The sequence below is a fragment of the Epinephelus fuscoguttatus genome, linkage group LG23 (genome assembly GCF_011397635.1).
Source record: "Epinephelus fuscoguttatus linkage group LG23, E.fuscoguttatus.final_Chr_v1".
Taxonomy (NCBI): domain Eukaryota; kingdom Metazoa; phylum Chordata; class Actinopteri; order Perciformes; family Serranidae; genus Epinephelus; species Epinephelus fuscoguttatus.
This window is the reverse complement of record NC_064774.1, coordinates 21750040-21776380: the sequence shown is the minus strand read 5'-3', so window position 1 is coordinate 21776380 and position 26341 is coordinate 21750040. Positions and strand designations below refer to the sequence as shown.

The window sequence follows — 26341 nt, the reverse complement described above, 5'->3', positions numbered from 1 at the left end:
TAAGAGAGAGAAGGAGTGAGCAATAGAGAGGTTGTGGATGCGGTGGTGTGGGGGAGGTGGGGCGATACTGGAGATGGCCTTCAATATGGCCCAGTGGCCTTGTAGGGGAATTCAATACGGCCATTGACAAAAGAAGGCTTCCATTGTGGAGGATCCAGCCTCCTTTGGGAAGCTGTTCCATTTCCTTACTAATTGTGCTCTCATTAAAATAAAAGGAAGGAGAGAGGGGAATGGATAGCGCGGGGGAAATGGTAGCTCCTTGTTTGGAGGGACGCCAGGGTCAAGTAGTTTACAGTTCCAGCGCTTTTCACGGGATGGAAAATACACTGCAGTTTATGTATTTTATGTACTGGCATGCACAGCACACACAGATATACGCACATACTACCCCCCATTATCTTCCTTCTTTCCAGCCCTCCCACACAATAAAACACAAATCTTCTGTACTGGCTCCCATCGCATCCTCTGCAAATGTACTGTATCAAGACTCTTGGGGTCACTGCTCGGCCTCAGTCTCGCACCACAGCTGTCAGACATGGGAGGAGTCGTCAGTTTAGGCCATGGATCACTGATACCCTGCTTTAACATACTCCCTAAAGTATACTCCTTTGACCCCATGCTTAAAGGATAAGTCTGGTTTATTATGACTTGGGTCATATTTTTGTATTTTTTGCCATTATTTCTATCGTTTATGATGATGTTGAACTCACCAAAGTAATTGCTGAGATCACGGAGACCAGTCAGACCGGCAAGAAAACATGAGCAGTCAGAAAAACTTTGTATGGAAGGTTTAAGTTCAACCGAGAAGTCTGTTTGTCCAAAACCTGTGTGATCCTCTAACTTTTCATGAGTTGTTGAAAGTAGGGCTGCAACTAATGATTATTTTCATTGTTCATTATTCTGTTATTTTTTTCTCAATTAATTGTTTTGTCTGTGAAATGTCAGAAAATGGTACAAAAAAATGTCGATTCGTGCTTCCAAGAGCCTGAGATGACATCTTGAAATGTCTTCTTTTGTCCAAACTCCCCCGAATTGTCAGTTTACTGTCGTAGAGGAGTTAAGAAACCAAAAAATATTCACACTTACGAAGATGGAATCACAGACTTTCCTAGAAAATTACTCAAACTGATTAATACAAAAGCCAAGAAAAGTACAAATATGAACAAATGTAAGTGATCACTGTGACCTTGATTAATGCTCCTCATAACCGTATGTTTTTTTGTTTGTTTGTTTGTTTTTTTTTACCTTTTTTTTTTACTGCTGTCTTTTTTTCCCTCTCCCATATGGATCTGTAGCTTGTTACAAGCTTTGTTTACATCTGATAACTCTCAAGTGGTAAGATACTGTATGCGTGTGTATTGCTTCTGTTTAGTCAAACTGTTGGGTCATCTGTTGAATATGCACCCCCGCCCCTCCTCAATTTTTACATCGTCCAAACTACGATGGAAAAATACTGTAGTGAAGATGTCTTTTCTTTGGGAGCGGTGGGGGTGAGGAGCAGGAGCCATAACTTCCACAGACATCCCCCTGTGCCTGAGACCCTACAAAAGACCAACTGTGTCAAATGAGAAAAATTGCAGGTGCACATTCCCCAGTGGTGCACTCCCTCTTGCCTCCCACTCTCCACACACATGTTACACATGCAAGCACACACACACTGCCTCCGTGATGACTGCCCCTCATTTGGAGGCAGGAGGAGGGGAGGAGGAGGTTAGGGTTAGAAGGAGATCCTTTTTCACTGTGATAATGCTCTCCTTTCTCTGCCACGAGATGGACTGAGGAAAGGGTTGAAACTGGAGAGGCAGAGTGAGCGATGTCATTCCACAGCAAGCAACGGCATCGAACAAAACGGCATGCCATTTTTATAGGTCCACTGCAGATGTTCCTCAGCTGCATGTTGACCCTGTGCATAATACAATGATGGGTATTTTGTGTTGGGGTCACAGCGAAGATCATGGGGGCCTCAGTTTAACTGGGGGGTCTGGGTTTAACCCCTAGCACCCATTTGACACATTTTCCATTTCATAAATGAGTAAAATGGAGTGGGGTTGGGGGTTAAAATTTTCCAACCAGCCAACATCAGCCCAACAACCGGTGATTGTCAGTATAGGAATCAAGTTCCTCTCTTTCATCGAACTGAAACTAGCTTAATTGCCTTGTTAGCACATTGTAAAATGTTTTATTGAAACTCAACAGAAACAAATATAACTGACCAGAACCATCTTAGTTAGTCTCTCCAGTGTTCCAACAATCACTAACTCTACTTTGGTCGATATAAACCCTGAATTCATTGTGTACAATGTGAATACGTGCTGGCTTTACATGCTGTTTCTCCCTGCTGTCTCCCTCCCCAGTGTCTCTTTCTGCCTGCTGCCTGCTGCCTGCTGAGCAGCAGCTCTCACTTGTTCTTCTGAGGCAGACCATTAAATTAGTAAAATAAAATGACAAATGTCACCCAAAAAAATCACCCAAAAGTAACCCCAGGGATGTTCTGAACCAGTTGCCCAACCCTAAAATGGAGTTCAAGTACATTCATGCGTGACACAATTTGTAAAATCAGGTTAAAGATATAAGGTGCTCCTCATTAACTTTAAGTTGATAATTATGCTTGTGTTTCCATGGTTAGTTAGGGCTGCCACCTAAAAGTCGACCAAATGTTCGTCAACCAGAAAGGTAATTAGATTTCATTGGTTGCTTAAAAAAACGTGAAACTCTATTAGGAGCTGTGCCTTATCAAAATAAGTCAAAACTTATATGACTTGACCATGTCGGAATTTAATTTGAAAGGACAGACACAGGAAGAGGCCACGCTCATCAGTCACGTTAATTTTCAGGGCTGGTACCTGCGGTACAGGCTAGTTAATAACATGTCGGACAGGAAATCCGAAGTGTGGGATCATTTTGAGAAGGTGAAGGACGAACCCAAGGTGATATGTAAACACATCTTCATTGGTTCATCTGAAACATGTCAGTAGCTACATGCCCATTAGCCACTTAGCACAATCATTACTGCTTCGCCGACAGCGTCATTAACAGGCGGCTCGCTCAGTGTGTGACGTGCACTTGTAGATATAATATAGGCCTATATTAATGAAGGTTCATTAGTACGGTTTTGTATTTCTCTGTAATGTAGCACAGTGTTAACAATGTTACTGATACTATTCTTTCTCACACCTTCAACTCAAAACATTGTGTTGCCCCGCCCAAAATATAGAATTTAATAATTGAAATAATATAAACATGCGGGCAACTAGTCGACTAATGGCCCTAAATGACGGCTCTTGGTTCGTAGAGACGCAGTGATCCAGGTTTTTCAGTTTTGATACCGATCCCGATGCTGTGGCTTGGAGTATCAGCCGATACCAGATACCGATCCAGAACCATCCTTGACCTAAAAAGCTATATACCTTTACATGTAGAACAGAAAAGACTAAAGGCATCATGCATTGACGACTACACAGTTCTTTCCTAAGATAAAATGAAACAAGATGAAACAGATTAATGCAATGATGAACTATTTATTTTTAACAAAAATAAACAATTGTGCAACAGCAGTTGAAATAGTGTGAAATACCTCCACACAGTAGATTCTGTCCTTCGCTCCATAACATATGACATAGCTCGCGTCAAAATAGATTTAAAGGGAAAGTATCGCCTCAGGTATAGCTTGCATTTTCAGATACCCGATCCATCTAATTTGATGATATTGGGGCTGATATTCGATCCAGATATCGGATCGGTGCATCCCTAATTGGTCGACTAGGAAAATTCTTAGTCCCGGGCAGCCCTGGTTACAGTACATACAAGAACTACCATTACAAAATGTAGAATGACTTTTTGTGACACTGATTAGACAAAATACCCACAGCTAATTTTCTGACAACAATACACTTCCTGTTTATATAACCTGAAGCAGTGGTTTTCCAACCTTTTAAACCACGTGACCCTTTAAAATGAAGCAATGCGACCCCTTGTAAAACACTGCACATGTCAAGGACTTATGAGCTGTCCACCAAGGAGTAACTTTACCTTCTGAGATTGTTTAATTTGAATATTCTGGGTGGCCTGAGGAGGTAAAACAACTCAAGATTTTACCTTCCAAAAAATAAAAAGTGATACATTTTCCACAGTGGACCTGAAAATCTCACAGACTCCCAAATTTATCTTGCGACCCTATGGAGGTAGGGCTGGGCAAAATATCTACAATGTATCGATATTGTGATATAACACTAGATATCATCTTATATTTTGGATATTGTAATATTGTCAGTGTTGTCTTTTTGTAGTTTTAAAGGTTACATTACAGTAAATTGATGTAATTTTCTGAAATCACCAGACTGATCTGCAGTTCTTGATCATTATATCAGCATTACTAATGGTTATTTATCAAAAATCTCCTATGTAAATATTTTGCTTAAGCTCCACTTGTCAACCCTACAGTGTCACTGCAGAAATTTGATTTTCTCTGTATCATCCAGCTGCACTTGAAGGGCTCCCTCACCTTGCTCTTGGCAATCACTGGCATAAAGCATGCTGGGAAATGCAGTGCCACTCTTAAAAATGATATTTTAAGCCATGCCTAATGATTGCATGTTTTTACTATTCCATCATCCAGTGAATAAAGGGAGGGAAAACCAAGCTAAGTAAGAACCCTGTTGCTGTACCCTAAAGCAGCATTTCGAACAACTCAATAGATGACCATTTGAATCAGAACTTTTCGACACATGTTTAAGAAGAGCTGGCAATGCTTTGCAGCCGTCTTACACTAATATATGCAACCAGCGAAGCTTCTCAGTTACAGGTTTGCCAGATAAATGAGTTGTTTTTTTTTAGGTGCAAGCCTGCCTCAATGTGATATTGTATCACACTTTACAGCTCTGCACCTGCTTGTGTGAAACCATGTGTGGCATGTTTTGCCTAAAATCTGGCATTCCCTTCTATTTCATGCCTCTTATGCTTGTTGTCGGATTCCAATATGCCACATGTTAAGAGTTGCGGCCAGATGATTTGATGCGTGAGCGCCACGTACATGTTGCTTCATACATATTCAGTGCTCATTATCTCCGCACGCTAACCCCATGTCTGATACCTGTCATTTTGAATACAGAAGAAAAGACGATCAAAGGAGATCATCATAGCTGTGTGTCTCAGATGTAGCGTAGCCACCCAGGCTAATTTCAGCAGCACTGCCTTGATTGCATACATGCGGAATGAGATTACTTCTCCCTCTGTGGGTGGTTGAGGAATCTCTTTTTTTCCCACATTTACCTCTATATCCAAAACTAGGCTTTTGTCTCCAACACCATTTTTTCACCTGCTTTCTTCTCCTTATAACCTTTTTATCTCACTTTTCCCCTGTTACTCTCCCTTCACAAATCCACCTTTACAACAGTGTCACCCACACACTCCTTTCACTTTTTCCTGTTTCTTTTGCTTCAGCTGCTTGAGTGGCAGGATGCCAATGCTAACAATTTAGTTGTTCTACAAGTGTGCACAAATAGCTCCTTTGCCACTGTGACTCTACTGAAAGGGACCCCCTAGAGATATACAGTGGCGCCCCCAGGGGTAGGGGTGCAGAGGCAGGGTGGCCCATGGCCCCCCTGGTAAAATTGCCATTTCCTGTCCCGGTGAAAATAATTGTGGACTGTCATTGCTGTCTTTAAGAGGCTGTGCCGCACTAATTTTGTAAGCTAGTGCAAATGGTACCTTATGAAACTACACCCACGGACCATGACTGCAGCCCACCCTGATACAATAGCTGCGCCCCCCCAGTGGAAAATAATTGGCAGCACATATTACTGTCATTAGTAAGCTGTCGTGCGCAGACCTTTTAAGCTAGCACAAAGGTAGCAAGGGTTTCCTACACATTCATTTATTTTTGGTGACCCACTACAATTAAAACATCTGCTGCCACGTTTTGAGTTTCTATTTTTGGAGCGCTGTTGGAATATGTCTACTGTTCAGTTGTTCATTGCACCACACTCTTGCAGCGCAGACACAAATGGAGCAGCAGAACTTACCTGTTCATTGCGCTGGGTCAAGAAGTATGTCTCTGCAGCAGCTGCTCCTCTTATCCATCGATCTGATCTGATCCACTCTGATCAAATCAACTGATCAATTATCCATCCTGCAACTCAAACTTCACTAACTACTGCTGAGGAAAGAATGAAGTCATGAAGAGTTCCACCTGTGCTGTGTTCATGAACCCACAAAAACCTCTTGAGGTCTCACCTCAAGATGTCTGAATGAAAACGGGTTCTGTGGGTACCCACATGTCTCTCCTAAACTTAAGAGGGCTTGTTCCCAGTAAATGTGTTGTTCCTTACATTCAACATGCTCCTTCAAATTAAAGCTTTATATTTGTCTTTTTCAGGAAAAGGACAACCAGCCTATTTGAAGAACAATGCATTGCCTAACATGTATAGATAAACAACACATTAAAACAGGATTGTTGTGGAACCCAAAATGTCAACTGTGACGGTATGAAATAAGAAACCAAAGTGATTCCTTAACTCTCATATTGACATAGCACGTATACTACGATAGAATAAGTGCCGCCCCATGATTTTCAGTGGCCCCACCTGGCCCCACCCATGAGAAATTTCTGGGGCACTACTGGATGTATAGTATGTGACCACTGAAATTGCCCATGGGGTGTCTTGTGCTGTCCCATTGGACAGGCTGTGGTGTTGGGAGAGGATTGACGTAAGATTAAATAAGAGGTACACCTTGCCAGTGATGTTATATCTCAGGTAGGAAGAAAATGAAACAGAGCAAGCAGGGGGCCCGATTTGAAAATTGTCATCCTTGAACGGTGTTGTGCGTAGGTGTATACGCCAGATAGCAATATACCCGAGGGAGACATCCCCCACACCCAATGCATAATGTATTAAAGTGGGCAGATGCACATACAAACACACATGTGAGAATGAACAAACCACAGGGGAGGCAACAAAAGAAGCAGCATGCAGTTAAGTACATATACAGACAGCCCTTAATCTACTGATGCCACCTGGCACATCAGGATGCGCCACCCTTTTGGTTCGTACAGTATATAGGGCAAACTCCTGCACCCAACCCCCAACTGCTTCCAGACTTCATTCCACTGCTATCTATACTCATTCAAATACCTTTGAATTATACCTTTCAGGGATTTTATGTGTGTGTGTGTACATCTTAAAGTAGTTTTATCATCCATTAGGTGTGTGAAAATATCCTCAGTAACACTCAAGTAAGAGTCTATATGTGTAGTCGGTGTATAAGTGTGAAAACGATGTTTTTAGCCAGTGCTAGATGTTGTGACTGTGCCTCCACTGGCACCGAATGCTTTGAGAATATGAAGTAATGCCTTTGTTAACCTCAAAAACATAACAGATGCATATGCATGAAATCACATTTTAATTTTGTCATTTAAATAATTTCTTGTTCTTCATTATGTAAGTAAACAGTACAGCACTGAGCTGTAATTGGTATTAATTCATGCTTTTTGCCCCTCGGATATTACACTGCAGTAAAAATTCCACTAGCAGAAGTGTGGGAAGGAGGTTCATCTCCAGACGTGCTCTGCCGCAGAAAACAAATCACTACAATGTCATTCTTAGAGTTCAGTCCTCGTGCTGAGATACTTTTGATAAATAGAATGCAAACAAGGACTCTGCGAAAGAGAGCTTCAATTTCCTGTTTCCTGAGAAATTGAAAAATGCTCATCCTTACTTCCCACAACCCCAAATTCCAAACAATGCTTCATACAGCCTTCCCAAAAAAACAGAAAAGCAAATTTCATCTCAAGATTTCATCAACAACCAATATGCTGTTTTATGTAAATGATGTTGCTATCTTTCCCCCACTCTGTGCTTGTTTCAAGTTGAAAAATGCGTGTTTTTATCAGCTTCCAGTACACGACTGGCTATGTACAGTTGAAGTGGGGTGGAGTGTGGTGTTGTTGACTGGTTGGGGTCATCTCAGATTGCCATGATATCGGAAGTTATTAGCAGTTTGGTTGTAATGGAGGTAACCTGGTGACTAGTATGTTAGCGCTGGAGTTCAGCTCTATTTACGCTCACTGTTGCACTATTAATACAACAATAATGAGTAGAGCCCCTAGGATCCATTTAGACAGCAATATTGCCTGGTTTCCTATTCATTACGGAGAACACATTTTCAAGGTGTTCTCTCATCGCAGTTTGTGCTGTATCTCATGTGAAAGGAGCTCACAGAGCTTGTACAATACTGTGGGTTGCTATGGCAATAAATGAAGTGCAGTCAAGTGTTCATATAAGTGGTGCTTCCTAAAGTGAAGAAAGAGATAAAGAGGTATACTTTACACCAGACAGTGGACATGTTTGTTGACCTGCTCGACGAGGACGTACTGAAGTAGATCACATTTTTAAAAAGTGGTCACGAAAACAAATTCTGACATTAAAAATGAAGCAAAAGTAGAGCTCTCTTAGATTTCCCAGTGGTTATAAATACACGCTGCCTTCAACTTGAGGAACAAGACTTTGGATATGTTTTTGTCGACCATGGGTACGGGCCAACTTGTCAAATAATACTTTCAGCAGTTTTACAAAAACATGTTTGTCACAAAATGCTTAACAGAGTTAATTTAAAAAAAAAAAAAAAAATGTTATCAGTGATACCAACAGAAACTTTACATTTGTATGGTATTATATAGTGGATATGTGGAAATTTTGTGTTTCAACAATACTGTGGATAACAAGTAGTAAGGTTTTGGCACAAAAGCCATTTTGTTGTGGTGAGGAAAAGATCATGATTCGGCTTAAAATCCACCGTTTTAGGAACAAAATCCTGGCACGAAAAGTAGGGATGTCATGGTGGACAAACAAGCCCATTTCGTGCTATTATACCAGAAGAAAACGCAATGACGTCTTTGCAAACAACAACCCTTTTTGTGGCGCTATCCCTGCCAACAGATCACTATAAAACACCCTCTTTTGGAGCCTAAAAAAGCTGATGGAAAAACATGGACAGTTCGTTACAACACCCCAAGGTTGAAGCCTGTTTTCACAACCTGGTTTGTTGTTTGTTGGTCTTCAACAGCGGTCTGCAGTTAAGCAGGAGTCTTGCCCAGGTGAAACGCCTTCCACCATCCCTTCCACCTCCTGATGACACTCAGCTTATATATTACATCACCTTAGAAACATTGATATGTCTGGCGTAACATTAGTATAAAGAGTGAACAGTCAGAGTAGGGAAGTTGGTCGGGGTAGTGGACAGGTTAAATACAGGACTGTTACCTAGGATCCTGTAGGTTTGGAAATCCCAAGGATTCAGGAATTCACATACCTAGTGAAATTGGTGGGGGCCAAGTGGTCACCTTTGTCAAATATGATTTTGAGTTACCATATTTTTAATGTATCTTCATGCTGAGATGGGCAGTGTGAAAAAACAACCCAATAATACAAATGCAAAACTCACTGAAACATTGTTTTATATAGACACAAAGAACATCAACCATCTCACATGTTGGATTTCTAAAGGTGAATCTTCAGTTGGGGGTGTTAAAGAACAGGACCTTAAGAAAAATTCACCCAAGTCCCACATGGAAATATCCGACTGTGGAATCTGAAAGAAGTATCACCAATTTGCTAACACCAAAATAGCTTCCTCAGGATGCTTTAGAAAGTGTGCATGTTTTTTCATATTGATTGCCTGGCCCCTGTACTCCAGCATGTTCCCTGTCTGAACGCTGCACATCCTCCGTTTCCTGAGAGGTTCAGATTAGCGAGGTTGCGCCGCAGTTCACAATGCTAAACTTGGCCAAGCTCTTGCCTCCAGTGTGCTATTAGGCAATTCCGTCTGATGATGTTTGGTAAAGGAAGAGTGAGGAAAAGACCTCTTTCCCCTCACACAAGACAAAAATCAGTCTGTTGTTTCTTTTCTTTGACCTCAATTACTATCAGGGCATGTGTTACTATAGGGCCATGTTGAGTCATGCCTGCTCTGGGAGTTGTGTGTGTGTGTGAGTCTCCTGCGTGTATGTGTGACAGGGATTGTGTTCATTTTAGCCTAGGAGGCACCGTACAGTAGGTGGGGGCCAAGGTGCATTAGTCTTGGCTGAGATGTTCCCTTGAGTGATGCCGCCACATGTGGGTGGGTTACAGGAAGGAGGGGAGAAGAAGCGGGAGGAGGGCAAAGGCAATGAAAGGAGAGGAAATAGCAAAACGATGTCAGACATGACGGGAGCTGAACAAAGCCCAGCTCGCTGTCAGGAGCTGCTGCCACGGCAGCTGCCAGCTCCACAGACTCACCTCCGGCTTTGACCATCTGACAAAACGGCACTTCACTGATGGGAAGCAGGACACACTTCCCTGCTCTGTTTACATTTAGGGGTGGAAAATTGGAAACGACCAAAATTTGTTCAGAATTAGCACTTAAAGAAGCTAACTGAAGGAAGTATTTTTTAAACAAAAAGTCAGCTTCAATCTAATTTATTTCTAAATAATTCAGCATAGACTATATTTATCAAAGGTGGAGGTGGCTGAGGAGTGACTTTTTTTTTTTTTTTTTTTTTAAGATGTCTCCGTGCCGGTGATAGCCATGGCTGGAGGCATTATGTTTATAGGTTGTCTATCCATTGGTCCATCCGGCCCCTTCTCGTGAACGTGATATCTCAAGACCGCCTTACATTAATTTCTTCAAATTTGGCACAAATGTCCCCTTGGATGTAATGATGAACTGATTAGATTTTGGTGGTCATAGCACAAAGGTCAAGGTCACTGTGACCTTGTCTGTCCCATTCTCATGAACTGGATATCTCAAGAACACCTTGAGGGACTTTTTTTTTTTTTTTCCCCAAATTTGGCACTTGGACTTAACGATGAACTGATTAGATTTTGGGTGATCAAAGGCTGAGGTCACCATGACCTTGCATCTGTCTCATCAGGGCTCCAGACTAACTTTTTTTAGTAGGAGCAGTGTAGCCCCTGACTGAAAAATTTTAGGAGCAAAAGCAGAAAGTTTAGAGGCACACCTTAAAACATCCTGCAATGCAGTTATTCACATTTTTGGCCATTAGTAGTCTCTGTAGTTGAGGAGACAGGTCTGCTCTGCTGCTCTCCAGCAGCAAACTGATATGATGCAGATTTACATGAGATTTCATGTAAAATGGAGGTTGAACCATGAAAATAAGTTAAAGAAAGCATGTAAAGCACTTTAATAACTCAATCTATCATAATTAAAACAATTGGAGACTGAGAACAAACTGAAATGAGTCTGATAATAATTTAATAAATCATCATCATATCGTGCTTCTGTGACTTCCTGTATGGACTAAAGTCTGCTGGAAACAGTCGGGAAACTGTTCGGCTGAATGAATAGGCACTGTTCATTAACTTATATGACATATATATAAATATGACAGCAGCGGTAGTTGAACGTTTCCACGGCAACGAGTAACAGTTAAGGTCTGTCTATCAGCCGCCTACAGACTCTGCCCTCGCAGACTTTAGGTGATGACAGTAAATACGTTACACTACGTACAACTGAAGTCTGCGAAGGCTCAGTCTTCAGGTCCAGAGGGGGGATATTTGAATTCAGCCTTCGACTTGACGGCAGCTTGTTGTCACCGCCTCCTGTTGCAGCCGCCTGCTCTCATACACTTTCCAGGCAAGGTGCAGTTCATCTTTGACGAGCCTACTGATGAGTGTAGATGAGGTGATCCTTTAACTAATTGGTTCACTAATCACTGACTCTCGGACTTTCCTCCTCTCACACACATTTGCCTACAATGGTGGAGTCGCTCCCTCGCTTTACAACCTGAAAAAAACCCAACAAAAAAAACGCCCGAGTCCCACACGAGCAAGTAGTTGTAATAAATACTTGCACAGACTCCAAAAATGGTTGCAAAATGCGACCATTTTTGACCACCACATCTACTTGGGCTCAAGGATGAACTGATTAGAATTGGGTGGTCAAAGGTCAAGGCCACTGTGACCATGTGTCTGTCTCATTCTCATTAATACGATATCTTAAGAAGGTCTTGAGGGAAGGTTCCTTAAATTTGGCACAAATGTCCATGTGGACTCAAGATGGAACTGATTAGAATTTGGTGGTTGAGGGTCAAAGGTCGAGGTCACTGTGACCCCACAATTCTAGGTTTGCTCCTCCAAGGAGCTGCAGATATTTTTCCTTGAACCTCCCTGAGTGACTGGGGGAAAATCTATGATCCTGGGATTCTTTTTTAAGCAAAATACAAGTCCTCCTTTAAAATCGCATCACATCACAAAACTGTGTGTGCACTTTAGTAGAATGTGGGTGCATGACAGCCACACACAAAACCGACAATCTTTATACAGTAACATACGCAACAGCTACAGCAGCAGCCAGAATATCAGCACTTTGGCACAGAGGTTGTTATCAGATTTAAAAAATACATACACTTTGATGTTTGAAGTTAAAAGTTGAAAACAAACAAAGGGTTTCTTTTCTTTGCTTGACATTTAAATTAGACCCATAGGATCAAGTGATTTGAAGAAATATCGCTATTTTAAGCTTAGGGTTGACAACATTTCTGGAAGTATTGTACACGCTGTGTTCAAGGACCATTGGAAGTTTTAAAATCCAATGATAATTTCTAGTATGATGAAGAGTGTGATTTTGGCAATACAAAAAAAAAGAAACAAAAAAAAAACATGCCTATAAAACCAAACTGCTGGTTCTGAGGTTATGAGGGTATTTAAAATAAATACAAAATACAACCATTTAAAGTTGAATATCACTCCCCTAAGCCAAATAATAAAACATAACTCCTTCCCCAGTGCTTGAAAAATGAAAAAGTGCCTCCCCCATTTTGTGCCACGTACAGAACAGTCTCTAAATCTAAAAAGGAAAATAACAAAAAAAACAAAAGAGAGAGAAAAGAGAGACAAATATAAACTACTTAACAACACTGATTTCCTCTAAGCTGAAGTGGATTTGACCTAAGAAACTAATGTTGTAATTTGCACACCAAAGTGGTTTTGAACATAAGACCTTGATGGGAGACTTGCCTCCTATTTCCTTTTTTTTTTTTTTTCTTGCCACGGCTTTGCACTTAATGAATTGAAGTAGTGATTAATTAAATGAAAGTGCTTACTGGATGGAAAGACACTTCACCCCTGTGTTCTGAGTATGTGAATCAAGCCTTTATGGAGTGATGGCAAGGTACTTGTATTTGTTCCTTGTGTGTACGCAAACATGACGTTACTGTCTGGTGGAAGTATATCACAAGGGGGAAGGGAAGTTGCTGTGCTCGGCAGATTTCCCTCCATCTAGCGACCAATTTATTAACTTTCACAGTTATTAACTTTCACCATGTCAATACATTGTTACAGTAGGAGAGAAAAAAAAGCAATACACTGCTACGCTGTAATGACTTCTATCTGTTTGATTCCATCACGGTGATGGTTGCATGCAGCTTCTCATGAAATAACCGATCAAATATCCAACATGTGAGGTTGATCCAGTGTGGTGCAGTGGTTTATTATGACTGCACTGTATCTGGTCCTCCCTCTGAGCTAATTTGTTAACACTGAGGAGCTAATTTCCCTCCAGGCATCATGGGCAGTTTGACTGACGCTTTGAAACTCGCATTTGCACGTCGGCGCCCTGCAAAAAAGCACCATCAGTCTTTCCCCTCCGCTGGAATTTGCGAGTGCGTGGTGTGTTGCCAATTAATGTGTTCAAATGTGTGTCAGCGAACGTGAGCCGAACCAAAACAAATGGCTCGCTCATTCGGCATGTTGAATGGATATCTGGGTCCTGTCATAATGAGTAATGCTAATTGTGCTTAGCAGCATCATTGGTCAAAGTGTCAGAAGCCATCAAGTCGATTTGAGGAGTCAGTCACGATCGCACCCGCGGTCAGATCATGAATTCAGCATTACAGAGGTGCTGTCTGTCAGCCAGCTGCACGTTCCAACAAAATGGCTTATTCAGTCTCATTTTTAAAGCTGTGAAACTTTTTTTTCAGAAGTTGTCTGATCACCTCTGCAATGCAAGCAAGAGCGATTGCACCAATTCCGAGGCCTGGAATACTTCTCATGAAGCTCAAGCATTGTTATATTGATGCTGTTCTCTTAAATGCTCTATCTGCAGAGTTCTTTGACAGTTCAGTTCCTGGATAATTTTGCATTCCGTGTAAAAGCCTTTGAGATTTTGCTTGCCTTAGGCCATATGTAAACGTAATTTACTTGGGAGAACAATTTGCCTGAACTGTTTCTCACTTCAAGATAAATAATCCCTCATGCATTATTGAAAATGCTTTAGTTTTTTTTCCAGAGTTGCAATTCAAAGTAGTCTTGCAAATGACTTCCTTTTTTTTTCCTCCCCAGAAAATGTCATTTGTTGCAAACTAGGAAGTGGGTGTGACAGGCTGCCATTGGTCTAATCAAATAACGGTATCCAGAGTCATGCGCTAATTAATCACCAGCTCTGGGGGTCGGACCCATCCAGCGATTCTTGGTAGAAAAAGAGACATTTGATCTGTTGAATCAGCTCCCTCGCCATCCCCTCCTCTCTCTTCCATCTATCTTGCATTAATTCAATGAAGTCAGAGTTCATTTGAATGCAACCCCCCTCGCGCACACACACACATAAAGTTTTTAGTTTGTTTCATCTGCTGCAGAAACTGAGACTCCTTTTTCAGGAATAAAATATTACATCCTCACATTTTAATAGCCTAAACAATTTTTTCCCTCCTTTACTGGGAACATATTCGGCATTTTGCCAGGCGGCTGCCTAATTGTAGGGAACAATATTGTTTATTGGAAAATTATCCGCTGTGTGTGAGCTTACACACTTCAGCTGACGGCTGAAAGTGTTCTAAAAGCATGTTACAGTTATTGAGAGCTGTCACATGCATCTGACATCTGTTTATCCGAGCGGCGGATGCTCATTTAGACGGGCTCATTGTAATAATGTGTGGTGGCTGACCTTAACTCCTTCTCCCTGACACGTTTTCTTGGGAGACGAAATGAAAATACAAGCCCCCGAAGGCCCCTGTTTTGTTACTAATGATGACTTTTAAATGTCATTGTTACTCAATTCGATGCCCGGTGGTTCGGAGAAGGTAATGTGTCAGTGACCCAAGAATAAGCTCTGCTCTTTAACAGCAAAAATTTCTCCCTTCTTGCTTACTATCACTATTAACAAACCCACAATCAGAACTCCAAAGCGTTTCCCCCTCGGAGTGATTTTTAAAAGCTCTGCGGGGGAGCGACATTTTCCAAATGGCCATTTTTCTCTCTGACCTTTCTGTTGCCCTTTTTGGTGAGTAATTGCATTTTTTTTTTTTTTTTTGGAAATATTCATTTGTGAGTTATGTCATTTGCAAGCATCATGATTAAAAACAGTGCTCCGTGGTATGAAAGTAATGGAAATATCCAGCCTGACCCTTACAGTTTGCTTTGCCCAAACTACTTCCCCTCCACATTCTGCAGTGTGCTTGTCAGAGAAATTATCTAGGGAGAATCTGCAGAGGAGAAAAAAGACATACGCTCTGCATATGAATACTACTCTAAAGTATTAGCTGCAGAAGAGGAGGAGAGAGATAAAGTGAATAGAACATAGACCCAAGATAAGAGGATGGACTTTCAATAAGACTATTTCGATTTTCGATAGCCCTGTCAATGCTGTGTACAGGTAGACAGCGATACGTGCGAGTGGGGCAGGATGCTGGCTCTGGCACCCGAGGAATATGAGCCCTATCAATCACCGCCTCCGGGCACAAATGTAATTACACTACAGTTGTTGACTAGGCGGGTAATCCGAGACACCACTGGCATGCATTTACTTGCTTACATTAGGGGATTGCTGGTGCCCATGTTGACGGCATCTTCCCTGCTCCTCTCTGATGTTTTTTTAATGCTTCTTTTAGGGACGCTGGCATGAATTGCCTTTACAAGGTTACAAGGCGTGGACGAATTATTCATAGAGAAAAATCATAGAGCTCAAATTAATCAAGATTCATAATACAAGGTTGTATAATAGAAACTATTTAAAAGGGCTTTTTCTACACGTTGGGTGGCAGCGTTCAATAAAGGAAGAAACCACATACAAAAGAGTCAAGATCAATAAACAAAGCCAGATTTTCTTTTCCATTCAGAGTCAATTACTTTTTTGTCATTCATCTAAATGCACCTGCCTCAGTCAAACTATATTCCTCCCTTTTTTCCTCTCTGTGGTTGTCAGTTTCGAAGAAGTTTGGTGTGATCCGGACCAATACTTTTCAGGGGGCGGAATAAATCTTCCCATTAAGAGGAAGATAATTGATGGCTTTCATCACCAGAATGAATACAATTATTCCAATTTGTGATGTTTCCATGGCATTGCGCTTTACCGTGTTGGGGTCTTGAATGGTTTCGGAGACAAAATGAAGTGACACGATAATGAGGGGCTTCTTTTGTTGTTTCACCTCACCGTGTGTCTTTGTGTTTTCTCCTCGTATGTTTGTGGTTTATTTTTAGGGTAAGATTAGAAGTGGTACCTAATGACATTTGAAGATGGGAAAATGGCAGACACGACGGAACTGTAAATTTGTGGGCTGTAAAACCAAAACAATGAGCTGAAAGGCGCTCAAATTTTCTGTCAGTCAGAGGAGATTTGATTGGTAATGAAAAAATATTTACAGAGAGCAGCTTTAAAGGGACATAAATACACACTTTTCCTCTTACCTGAAAAGCTGTTTATCAGACTAGATTGTTTTAGTATGAGTTGCAGGGTGTTGGAGATATCAGCTGACTTCTTCAGAATATGATGGAACTAGATGGCTATCGGGTTTTGGTGCTCAAAGCCCCAAAAGATAATTGTGTAAAACTCAACAGCAATGTCTCTTTCGAGAAATCATGACCTGGTTACTTACATTAATCCACAGACCTTGTTGTCAACAGTTTAATGTCGGGACTATTTTCCTTCTACCAAATTACACCCCCCAACTGTATCACAGCACAGAAGGAAGCGTGCATCTACTCATCGACGATAGGCCCATGCTCATGACGGCACAAGACGTTAACATTCATGGCGTCCTCCTCAGCTGAGCTGTAACTTTAGCTAGCTCAGTGGTGCTAGGTGAGCTAGCAGTAGATGCACACTTTCTTCTGCACGATGATGTGGTTGATGGGTGTGGTTCGGTTGAAAAAAAGCAATTCCTAAACAAAACTGCGAACAAGACACACTTACATACAGTGATGACTTTAAGGGCATTGTAAAGGATGTTGTTGTTTTATTGTAGATTTTTGCATTACATGTTGTATTTGTTGCATTTTTAATGTGTAAGGCTGCTACCTTAGCCAGGTCTCTCTTGGAAAGAGACACTACTGTTGAGTTTTTTCAAATGTATTTTTTGTGGTTCTTTGAGCACCACAAGCTGAGTGCCATCTAGTTCGATCATATTCAAGAGAAGGCAGACATCTCTACGGACGGTATCTCCAACACTCAGCAACTCACACCAAAACAATCTAGACTTGTAAAAAGCACTCCAGGCTACAAATATGTATTTTTTTATTTTGAGGTGAGCTGTCCCTTTAAGCCACGACCATATGTTTGGTAAATTGCTTCAGACACGCTGTCATTTTTAGCGTACCCCTTTTAATGCTCCTACAAGTATAACAAGCAGTGTCTCCCAGTGTGTGCCGGCATTCTTTGTGTGCTTTTTATTCCAAATAGAGTAAGTCATGCCGACACTGTTGCACTTAGCCGTTTAAAGATATATAATTAACCGTGGCTACCCAGCCTAACAGGGATAATATTTAAATGCCACATGAGTCAACACGATGCTGAAAGAAAGTTAAATGTAACTTCTGTTGGAAAATAGTCATTATGACAGCTTCCAGAGGAAACGAGGGATTTTTACCAACACCTGAATCATAACCATGTCTTATATTATAATGGTAGCTGAGAAATAAGAGCTTCATGCTATGCCAAGACACAGACTGGGCAGTTTATCACTTAGGCAATTGCCTTTTCAAACTCTAAAACAAGCAGAATGAGATGATTGATGCCATAAATGTGCTTTTCGAATGTATTCTCAATATGTGGACACAATCATTTTAACTGCAGGGCCACTTAGTAATTTTTTTTTTTCAGTCTAATGACAAATGATCATTGGATTAAGTTGCAGTTGAAAGCTAAAAAAAAGCTAGTAAGTGGACCTTAAGTTTAGATAATGTTGTCAAACACTATGAATTGATGAGACCAAGAGAATCTGGTGCTCGTGCTTAAAAAAAAAAAAAAAAAAATCTATTCTGGCAAAATTTATTGTTGTCGAGGTAAATGTGACATTTCATCATGATATTGATTTTCAGGTGATATTGCCAAGCCCCATTTTCACATGTGGAAACACTCTCTCTGTCCGTCTCTGCTCCCTGATGAATGTCCGCGACGCACGTCATCTGGCGATGGCTCTCGCAGCTCAGACGCTTGGTCTCAAAGGATGTTTATAGAAAAAAAAAAAAAAAAAATCTATAACTGCCACAGTCCTCCTACAGTCACTCAGGCCAATGTTTATGTTTCTCGCTCATTTTTTATTCTCGCTGTAAACACAGAACTCCTCCAGTCTGTTGTGCACATGCCCGCTCGTGCGCGAGTGTGAGCCTCTACAGACGTGCGTGGGCGTGCATGCGTGCGCCTGTGTCAAGGAAAAGGAAAACAGCAACCTCCGAACCGCTGCCGCGCGGCCCTGCTGGCCCTCCTGGCCATCTTGGCCATCTTGGCTCTGCGGTAAACAGCAGATTTTTGGCCGAACAGCTCAGCTTCGGTTTGAGGCAACGTGCACCTTTTGACCCTCTGCCTCCTGCCCCTGTGTGCTTAAATGAAGTGCACTGTATCACCTTAAAAGACAAAGAATGAAGCAGCCTCTGTGATTTATAGATTCAAATCTGGAGGGAAATTGCAACAATTTACATGAGGCACGCTCTGCTCTGGTTTCTTTGTCTCTGTGTCTCTGTCTGTCTCTAATTTCTCACTTGAATGCCCATGTAATGAATGTTTATTTTCTCACAGCCAAACGCAAACACCGTGTCTATTTCCTTATGTTTGATCTGTGTCAATCTCGCACTCTCTCTTTCCACAACTCCTGGCCTCCCAAGGGCCCCTGTGGTATTGCTCATCCTCCCACTCCAAACAACCAGCGTCCTGTCCGCCCACACTCCCTAGACCAGGGTGGACAACCTCTTCTCATATGTCTCAGTGTCAGACCTTTTGATTGCAGGTCCTCCCATCTGTTTTCCTGCAGGAATATACTGATTTTTTATTCAGGTCTCACCCAGCCCAACTCTAGGATGAAATTGTTTTCTCACTTAAGTGCAGGAATCATTTAAGCAAAGTGGAAAAGGAATCAAGAAAACTTATACTTACATGCTGTTTGTTTGTTTTTGCCTTGTCCCCTCTGCAGCCTTCAGTCGAGCACCCATCCCCATGGCGGTGGTGAGGAGGGAGCTGTCGTGTGAGAGCTATCCCATCGAGCTGCGCTGCCCGGGCACGGACGTCATCATGATTGAGAGTGCCAACTACGGCCGCACCGATGACAAGATCTGCGATGCAGACCCAGCACAGATGGAGAACACGCGGTGTTACCTTCCAGATGCATACAAAATCATGTCGCAAAGGTAAAGTCACGTTTTGATAGATTTTTATGAAAACTGGCAAATGGCCTTAAAGGGACAGTTCAGTGTCTCTTTCCAGAAATCACACAGACCTTGTCGTGAGCAGTTTGATGTAGGAACTGTTTTCTTTTGACCAAACTACACCCACCAGCATGCATCTACATAAACTGCGTAAACATAGGCTTGTTCAGTGGTGCTAGGTGAACTAGCATAAAATGGTTCTTCTTTCCACGGGATGTTCGGTAGAAGGAAAATAGTGCCTAAAAAAGCAAACAAACAAAAAACCTTTATAGTTAAAATTTTGAATGAGCGTCCATAGGCTACAGGGCTATGGCGTGCTCCAGAGGTTGATAGCACATCTTGTGTCCAAAGGTACATCCAAGAATGGTTTTGTCAGGGTCTCTGCGAAAGTTTCATAAAATGTCCTAAAAGGTTCTAAGTTTGAGACGATCATTCCACGTGCATCCACTGTGTTGTATATAAATATAAAACCAGTTGCTCTTCTGTCCAAGAACCAAGTCCAGTTTTTTTTCTTAAGTTTGGCCCAGTTGCTCAGACCACCATGTTCTCTTGTAACTCTCCCTTAAGGTATCAGGGTTTAGGAAGTAAAAACATGTACAAATGATGCTAAACTACAGACAACCCCAGGGATGTCTAGGGAAGAAGCAAAGTCTTTTTTTTTTTCTTTTTCTTTTTATAAAAAATCTCTGTTTGGTATTAGGTTGCTGGTAAGCTGGAATCTGGACAGTACATCATTCTCTATATTTCCTTACACGAGTGAGGGGAATACAAATTTCACTTTGACTTTGATTTATATCTGGGGTTTAAACACGACATGATTTACAATGTATTTTCTTTTATATTGTCGGTGTTTCACATTTCAAAGCTCTTTCATATTAAGTCATTTTAAAGCTCCGTAGATGACGACAACAAATGACAGTGATAAAAAGTGGGCTGCTTGTAGCTCCTTTCAGGATAATGAAACATGAGTATTTGCATGTTTGAATATGTACACACACAAAGGCACACTCCCAAGCAAAATTTGCTTTCCGCTGTTAAGTAATTGACTCGAGTAGATGTGTTAGTTGAAAAAATCTGGAAAACATAATAAGCTAATCTTCAGTTAATGAGAAATGCTGTAACTCACACCACCTGAGGTCTGCTGAAATTAAACGCAGCTCCTCGAGATTAATTTTTCTTCATGGAACAACTGCATTTATCGATCTTGCTCACTTCAGAGACTATGGAAATGTCATGGCTTTGTGGGAAAATTGAGCTTAGATTTTAAAATACAGAGCACATAGTATCTTTATGAATTGTATGATAAATGTGAGGATTGGTTGATGAGATTAGCAAAAAATATAAAACACAGGGCGTTGGTTACACAGTGAAGTCACTGGAGTTTTGGGAATATGAATACAAAAATTCGTCTTTGGGTGGTTTGGTAATATGTCCCTGTTATGGATTAATCCATATCAGTCATAATTTTGCTCTGTCACAAATCAATGTTAATTTACCATAACATGATTACATTATTAGTTATTTGTCAAAATAGGAATGCGCTCGATTAGCTTTGCCGCCACTTGTGAGTCTTGCTTTCAGAGTTATGACCTCGTTGTGCACAAACCGGGACCTGGAGACCTATTTGTCAGGGCAGACACAGTGTAGTCTTACCCTGCTTTAGTTTTTGCGGTATAATGGATTGGGAACATTAAGGTAATATATACACAAGTTTCGGGGGTTTTAACCAAGGAGTCTGGATTCAAGAAAATGTAGAGCTCGAGGCGGGTGTGGAGGGAACACATGTATAGTCCATCGCAGCTCTTTTGTTGACTTATTGCAGCACTTAGAAGGGATGGACTTTATCTAAATTGCTACTCTGTGTTAACGTTTGTCTACCTCTTTTTATTTCCAAAGCTTTAGTTTCACATTGGACGGACCCCTTTGAGAATTCTAATGGACCTTTGGGCTTTATCAAACAATTGCTCTTGGCTTTTTAGTTTGGTACCATAGAGTTCAGATAATCAGCTGTGTGAAAAGCAGCTGATGGTAAAAAGAGGTAGTTTGAAACATGTTGTCAGATAATTGATGCACCCTGCGGCTCCCTTGTTCTCCAGCCGCCCACTCAGACTAAAAATCCCTGCAGGAATGAATCAACGGGTCCTGCTACTGTCAAGAACACAAAACTAACATAAAGTACCAGGGAAAAAGCAAGTCTTTTTAGCATCTCGTTGCTACCGGGGGTGTTTCAGTGATGGTAAAAGGTAACCACAACCCCAATTCAGAGCCAGAGCACTTTGTCTTGGGAGAGGAAGTTGCTAAGTGGATGAAAGGTGTGGGTGGTATGAATTGAGAATGGGTGGGGAGGGAGGGGTGCCAAAGCAGCATTCAGTGATATTTGTGGCTTTAGCGACACAGCTACACATTAGCATGCGGAGGTTAGCACAACAAACGAACGCCACCCCCGACTATTTCATTGTAGGGCTGTCAGAGCCGTTGCTAGGCACCTGCGGCTAAGCTCATTAGGGTTAAAAAGAAAACGAGAGCGAACCAGAAGCAAGCAATTTGAACAGAGGAAGTCTTCAAAGACTTGTGATCAGGCCGAGGTTGAAGCCAGGGCATAAAGATTTGACTTTTAGATGTATGGATGTAGCGATGATAATGTGATAATGTGATGCATGAAAGAACGAGCCACAGCACGATGTCACATGTTGATATATATGTCTTAGTTCATTTACAGGGTTGCTTTGTTTTTTTTGTTTGTTTTTTTTTGAAATTATAACTAACGTGCTTTGATCAGATTTGGAAGCACAAGATTTTTGTAATTCTTCTCTTATTACCCCAGATCCTTTTTTTTTTCTTCAGTAGCTTGTCTACTTTATAATCTCCGATGAGTCGATATCAGCAGTGATGCAAGCGCTCTCTTTCATTAATATTTTAGCTGGATTTTCCTCCCCCGTCTCGCTCTTTCCTGTCTCCTTCCTCCCCCTCTATTGATCATGCAGTATGTTTACATGCACACTATTACCCAATCACTGGAAACAACCCAAACAATGTAATAGTGTGATTAAAGCATTTACATGCTTCGCAGTAACCTGATTTCCACAATAATGGTGGTTTCCATGAGTTGTTTGATTACTGGGCTGATGTCTGGAAGGATGTGTTGCAGACTGCAGAAAACAAAAGGGAGACAGAAAAGAGGTGGATTCATTGATGTTTTTTGTTCTTTGTCGGGCTGAATTTGCATAAATACAGCCAGCCGTGCCATAGTTTCTCTATAGACACTATAGCGCCGATCAATAGAGTCAATGAGAGTTTAAAGGAATACAATAAGGATATATCCCCCAGTATCTATTTTTTTCATGAAAACACAGAACATAAACATGCATTTTTGATAAGGATCCCTTAAATATGTCTTTATAAAGAATTGTAGCGAGGGTTCACACTGAAAAAGAGTCTTTAAAGATGAAAAAGAAACTTCTTATGTCGTGTAGTACCAGCCTACGCAAAAGTGACGCTGTTTCACAATTATACCATGCATAACCCTGGGATTTCTGTACTACATTTATTTATTACTAATCAGCTTTATATACTGTACATAAAAATACACGTACATTTGATATTATTGATTAATATTATCAGCCAAGTTGATTTATCGGTCAGACTCTATCAGACATACTTATCCTCTTACACAGACACGATTGAAAGTTCATTAAGCCAGAGTGTTAGTGACGCAATCTGCAAGGCATCTGTAAATATTAAATATGTTTAATATGAATGGGACTCAAGTGGTGCTCAAGAGCAGCGGGACTCAACCTTCTCCCAGAATGGCGGTGACAAGACCTGCAAGCAAAAGTTTTCTGATTGTTTAACTTAAAGTGACAGTTCACTCCAAAAAACATAATACATATTTTCCTCTTATCTGTAGTGCTATTTATCAATCTAGATTGTTTTGGTGTAGATAGCAGAGTGTTGGAGATATCAGCCGTAGAGATGTCTGCCTTCTCTCTAGTATAATGTACCAGATGGCACTCAGCTTGTGGTGCTCAAAGCGCCAAAAAATACTTCAGTCAGGAACACTTTAGTCAAAGAAAACTTTGTTTCATTCATATTTTATTGGCAGTATGATATTTGGCAATATGGCTCTGTTCTGGGGTTTCTCTGCCTTCCCTAGGCCTATGCAGAAAGCGTCTTCCATACGCCTATGTGGAAAGCCTTAAGGCAAAGAGATTATACCTCTCTGCCCTTCCACGTGCAAATGAGGAAAGCCCAAAGAGAGCAAACTTCCCTGCCCTTCCATGTGCCTACATAGAAACCCTAAGGCATGCACAGCAGCGGCAAAGACCCCCCGGGAACAGAACAGAGCCAGCATCAATGACAAACAGAAATGACATTAATAAGTCAGACCCAGCATGAAAAGGAGGAGCTGGGGTGGAGGTGGGTTGCAGAGCGGCTTGCAGAGGAAGCAGCAACAGTAGGCAGGCCAGAGCAGTTTAAATAGGGCACCCTGAATGAGATTTACAAATTGGTTGTATAGAAAGGAATCATGTGATCTATCAGCTGACTCCCTTTCATCAACCAGCTGCTCCATCAGTTGATTGTGCTGTTTGAGATGAGCTGATGTAGCTGGGATGTGAGCTGAGCTTGACATCGTGTCCTGAACTAGCACTATGCTCAATATTTGAAAAAGTCACCAGAAACTCTTTCCAGAAATCATGACCTGCTTACTCGAAATCAATCCACAGACCTTGTTGTGAACAGTTTAATATAGGAACAGTTTTCTTTCTACGGAACACCTGCTAACTGTATCACACCACAGAAGGAAGCGTGCATCTACTCATGGGCGAAAGTCTCATGCATGTGACAGTGCAAGATCAAAACCTTAATGGTGTCCTACATTAGCTAGCTCAGTGGCGCTAGGTGAGCTTTCTTCTGCACAGTGATAAGGTCAGCGTGTGTAGTTCAGTAGAAAGAAAGTAGTTCCTACATGAAACTGCTCACAAAAATGTCTGTGGATTGCGGAGCACCACAAGCTGAGCGCCATCTACTTCCATTATGTTGGAGAGAAGGCACACAACACTTGGCAACTCACACCAAAACAGTCTCGTTTGATAAATAGCACTACATGTGAGAGGAAAAATATGTATTTTCACACTGGAAAAGTGACAAAATTAAGTATATTCAAAGAAGCCAGTATGTACACCAAAAAGCACTTGATGTAGGTTCCCTCATTACAGTCCACAAAGAAGATGGAGGCACTACTCACAGCTGCACACAAATAAATAAATTGCTAACAAGGGTGAGAGCAGCGTCTGAAAGATCATAAAAAAACACATGCTAAATATTTACAAAACCCTTTTGCTCCCTTTTTGTGAAGTTTAATTGGTGTTTGAATTCTGAAGTTGCGATTTGATCGATGTCTGACATATAATTTATTAATTTCCTGTTGGTATAAAATGGCAAAGCATGTTCTTGTATTCCACCTGCTGTAACTGTATATATTTAGTATGTGGTATGGAACTGGGACACTGCAGAGTGAGTAAAAAGATTGGCGACTAATCTAATCTGATTATGTTTAATTTAACAAAGATAAACAGGTTAAGGTGTAATAATCTCAGCATTACCTTAAAATCTAATTAGCATGCTTGTGAATGCACTGATAGTATTTTCCCCTTGTGGGACTCTGCCCCCTTTTTTCCCCTCGCCTGTGTACCACCTGCCTCTCCTGCTGGCACCAGTTAAGTCGTGGTGACTGGCAAGCATGGTAGTTAGCATTCACATCCCGTCTGAAGATGAGCCACGCTGCTGCTGGCTTAGTCTGTGTGCCAGGCTCGCATCCATCACCGGCAAATGCCCAGCCATATCACCGGCTCTCTCAGCTGTCAATATACATTTAGGCAGCTCAATCCCCCTCGCTTCCCCAGCCACTAAGAGTGCTCCATTGATATTCAGCTATCAAACCCGAGCGCTACCTTTTCTAGTTCAGCCCACTCGTAAAAGGTGTACACTGGGCCACTTCGGCAAGGCGTTTGGTCTTTTAAGTGAGAGCTAATAGCAGCCTGTATCTGAGTGATAGCACGCCACTGAGCTTGTGAGTGCTGTAATGCATCCCAAAATGAAGGTTGTCTCGCACCATGCTGTGACAGGATGAAATGAATGGCTCTCTTTCATTAGCCATTCCTCCCTTTGTGCTGTGAGCATCATGGCTGTGCAGACTCCACAGCCCCTGGATAAACATGTCACCTATAGGTGGTGCCGTGATGCAGGCGAGATGGGGGCTAATGATGCTGTAATTGAAACGCACTACTAAGGATTAATTCAGCACAATTTGAGGCCATTTGCATAGTTTGTACACACATGCTGCAGCCTGTGCTTTTTGCAATCACTGCCATTCCCTCGTGGGCTATTTTTGGAGCTTATTGTTTGGGAGCTAAGGCGTCTGTTGAATCCGTCTCCCTCCAAAGCATGTATAGATCTGGTGCCATTTCCCACTGTGTGAAGTCACTGGAGAGGCCGGGCGCTTGTGCTATCAAACAACACTGACCCTTTTCCCATCAGAGCCCCAGTGTCTCTCTCCTCCCTCTTTTTGTGTTCCCCTTTTCCTTTCCCCAAGGCGGTGTGGCCTTCACGGCTAGTAATTACAGGCTATATCAAAGCTATATATCACCTTATATCTCAGTAGACCTCAGCAGGCACCTTAAGGGACAGCTGATAGCATTGTGGCAGGCTTGTGCATGACC

At 41.6% G+C, this 26341-nt stretch overlaps 1 protein-coding gene across 4 annotated transcripts in view; it reads left to right on the top strand.

Moving 5' to 3' along the window:
* Positions 1–26341, top strand: part of LOC125883407 (adhesion G protein-coupled receptor L3-like) — a 277555-nt gene that overhangs the window by 90197 nt on the left and 161017 nt on the right. For all 4 annotated transcript variants that reach the window (XM_049567671.1, XM_049567670.1, XM_049567668.1 and 1 more), the window contains exon 4: positions 19391–19604. In XM_049567671.1, the coding sequence (XP_049423628.1) occupies positions 19391–19604 (214 nt within the window). The remainder of the gene's footprint in view (positions 1–19390; positions 19605–26341) is intronic.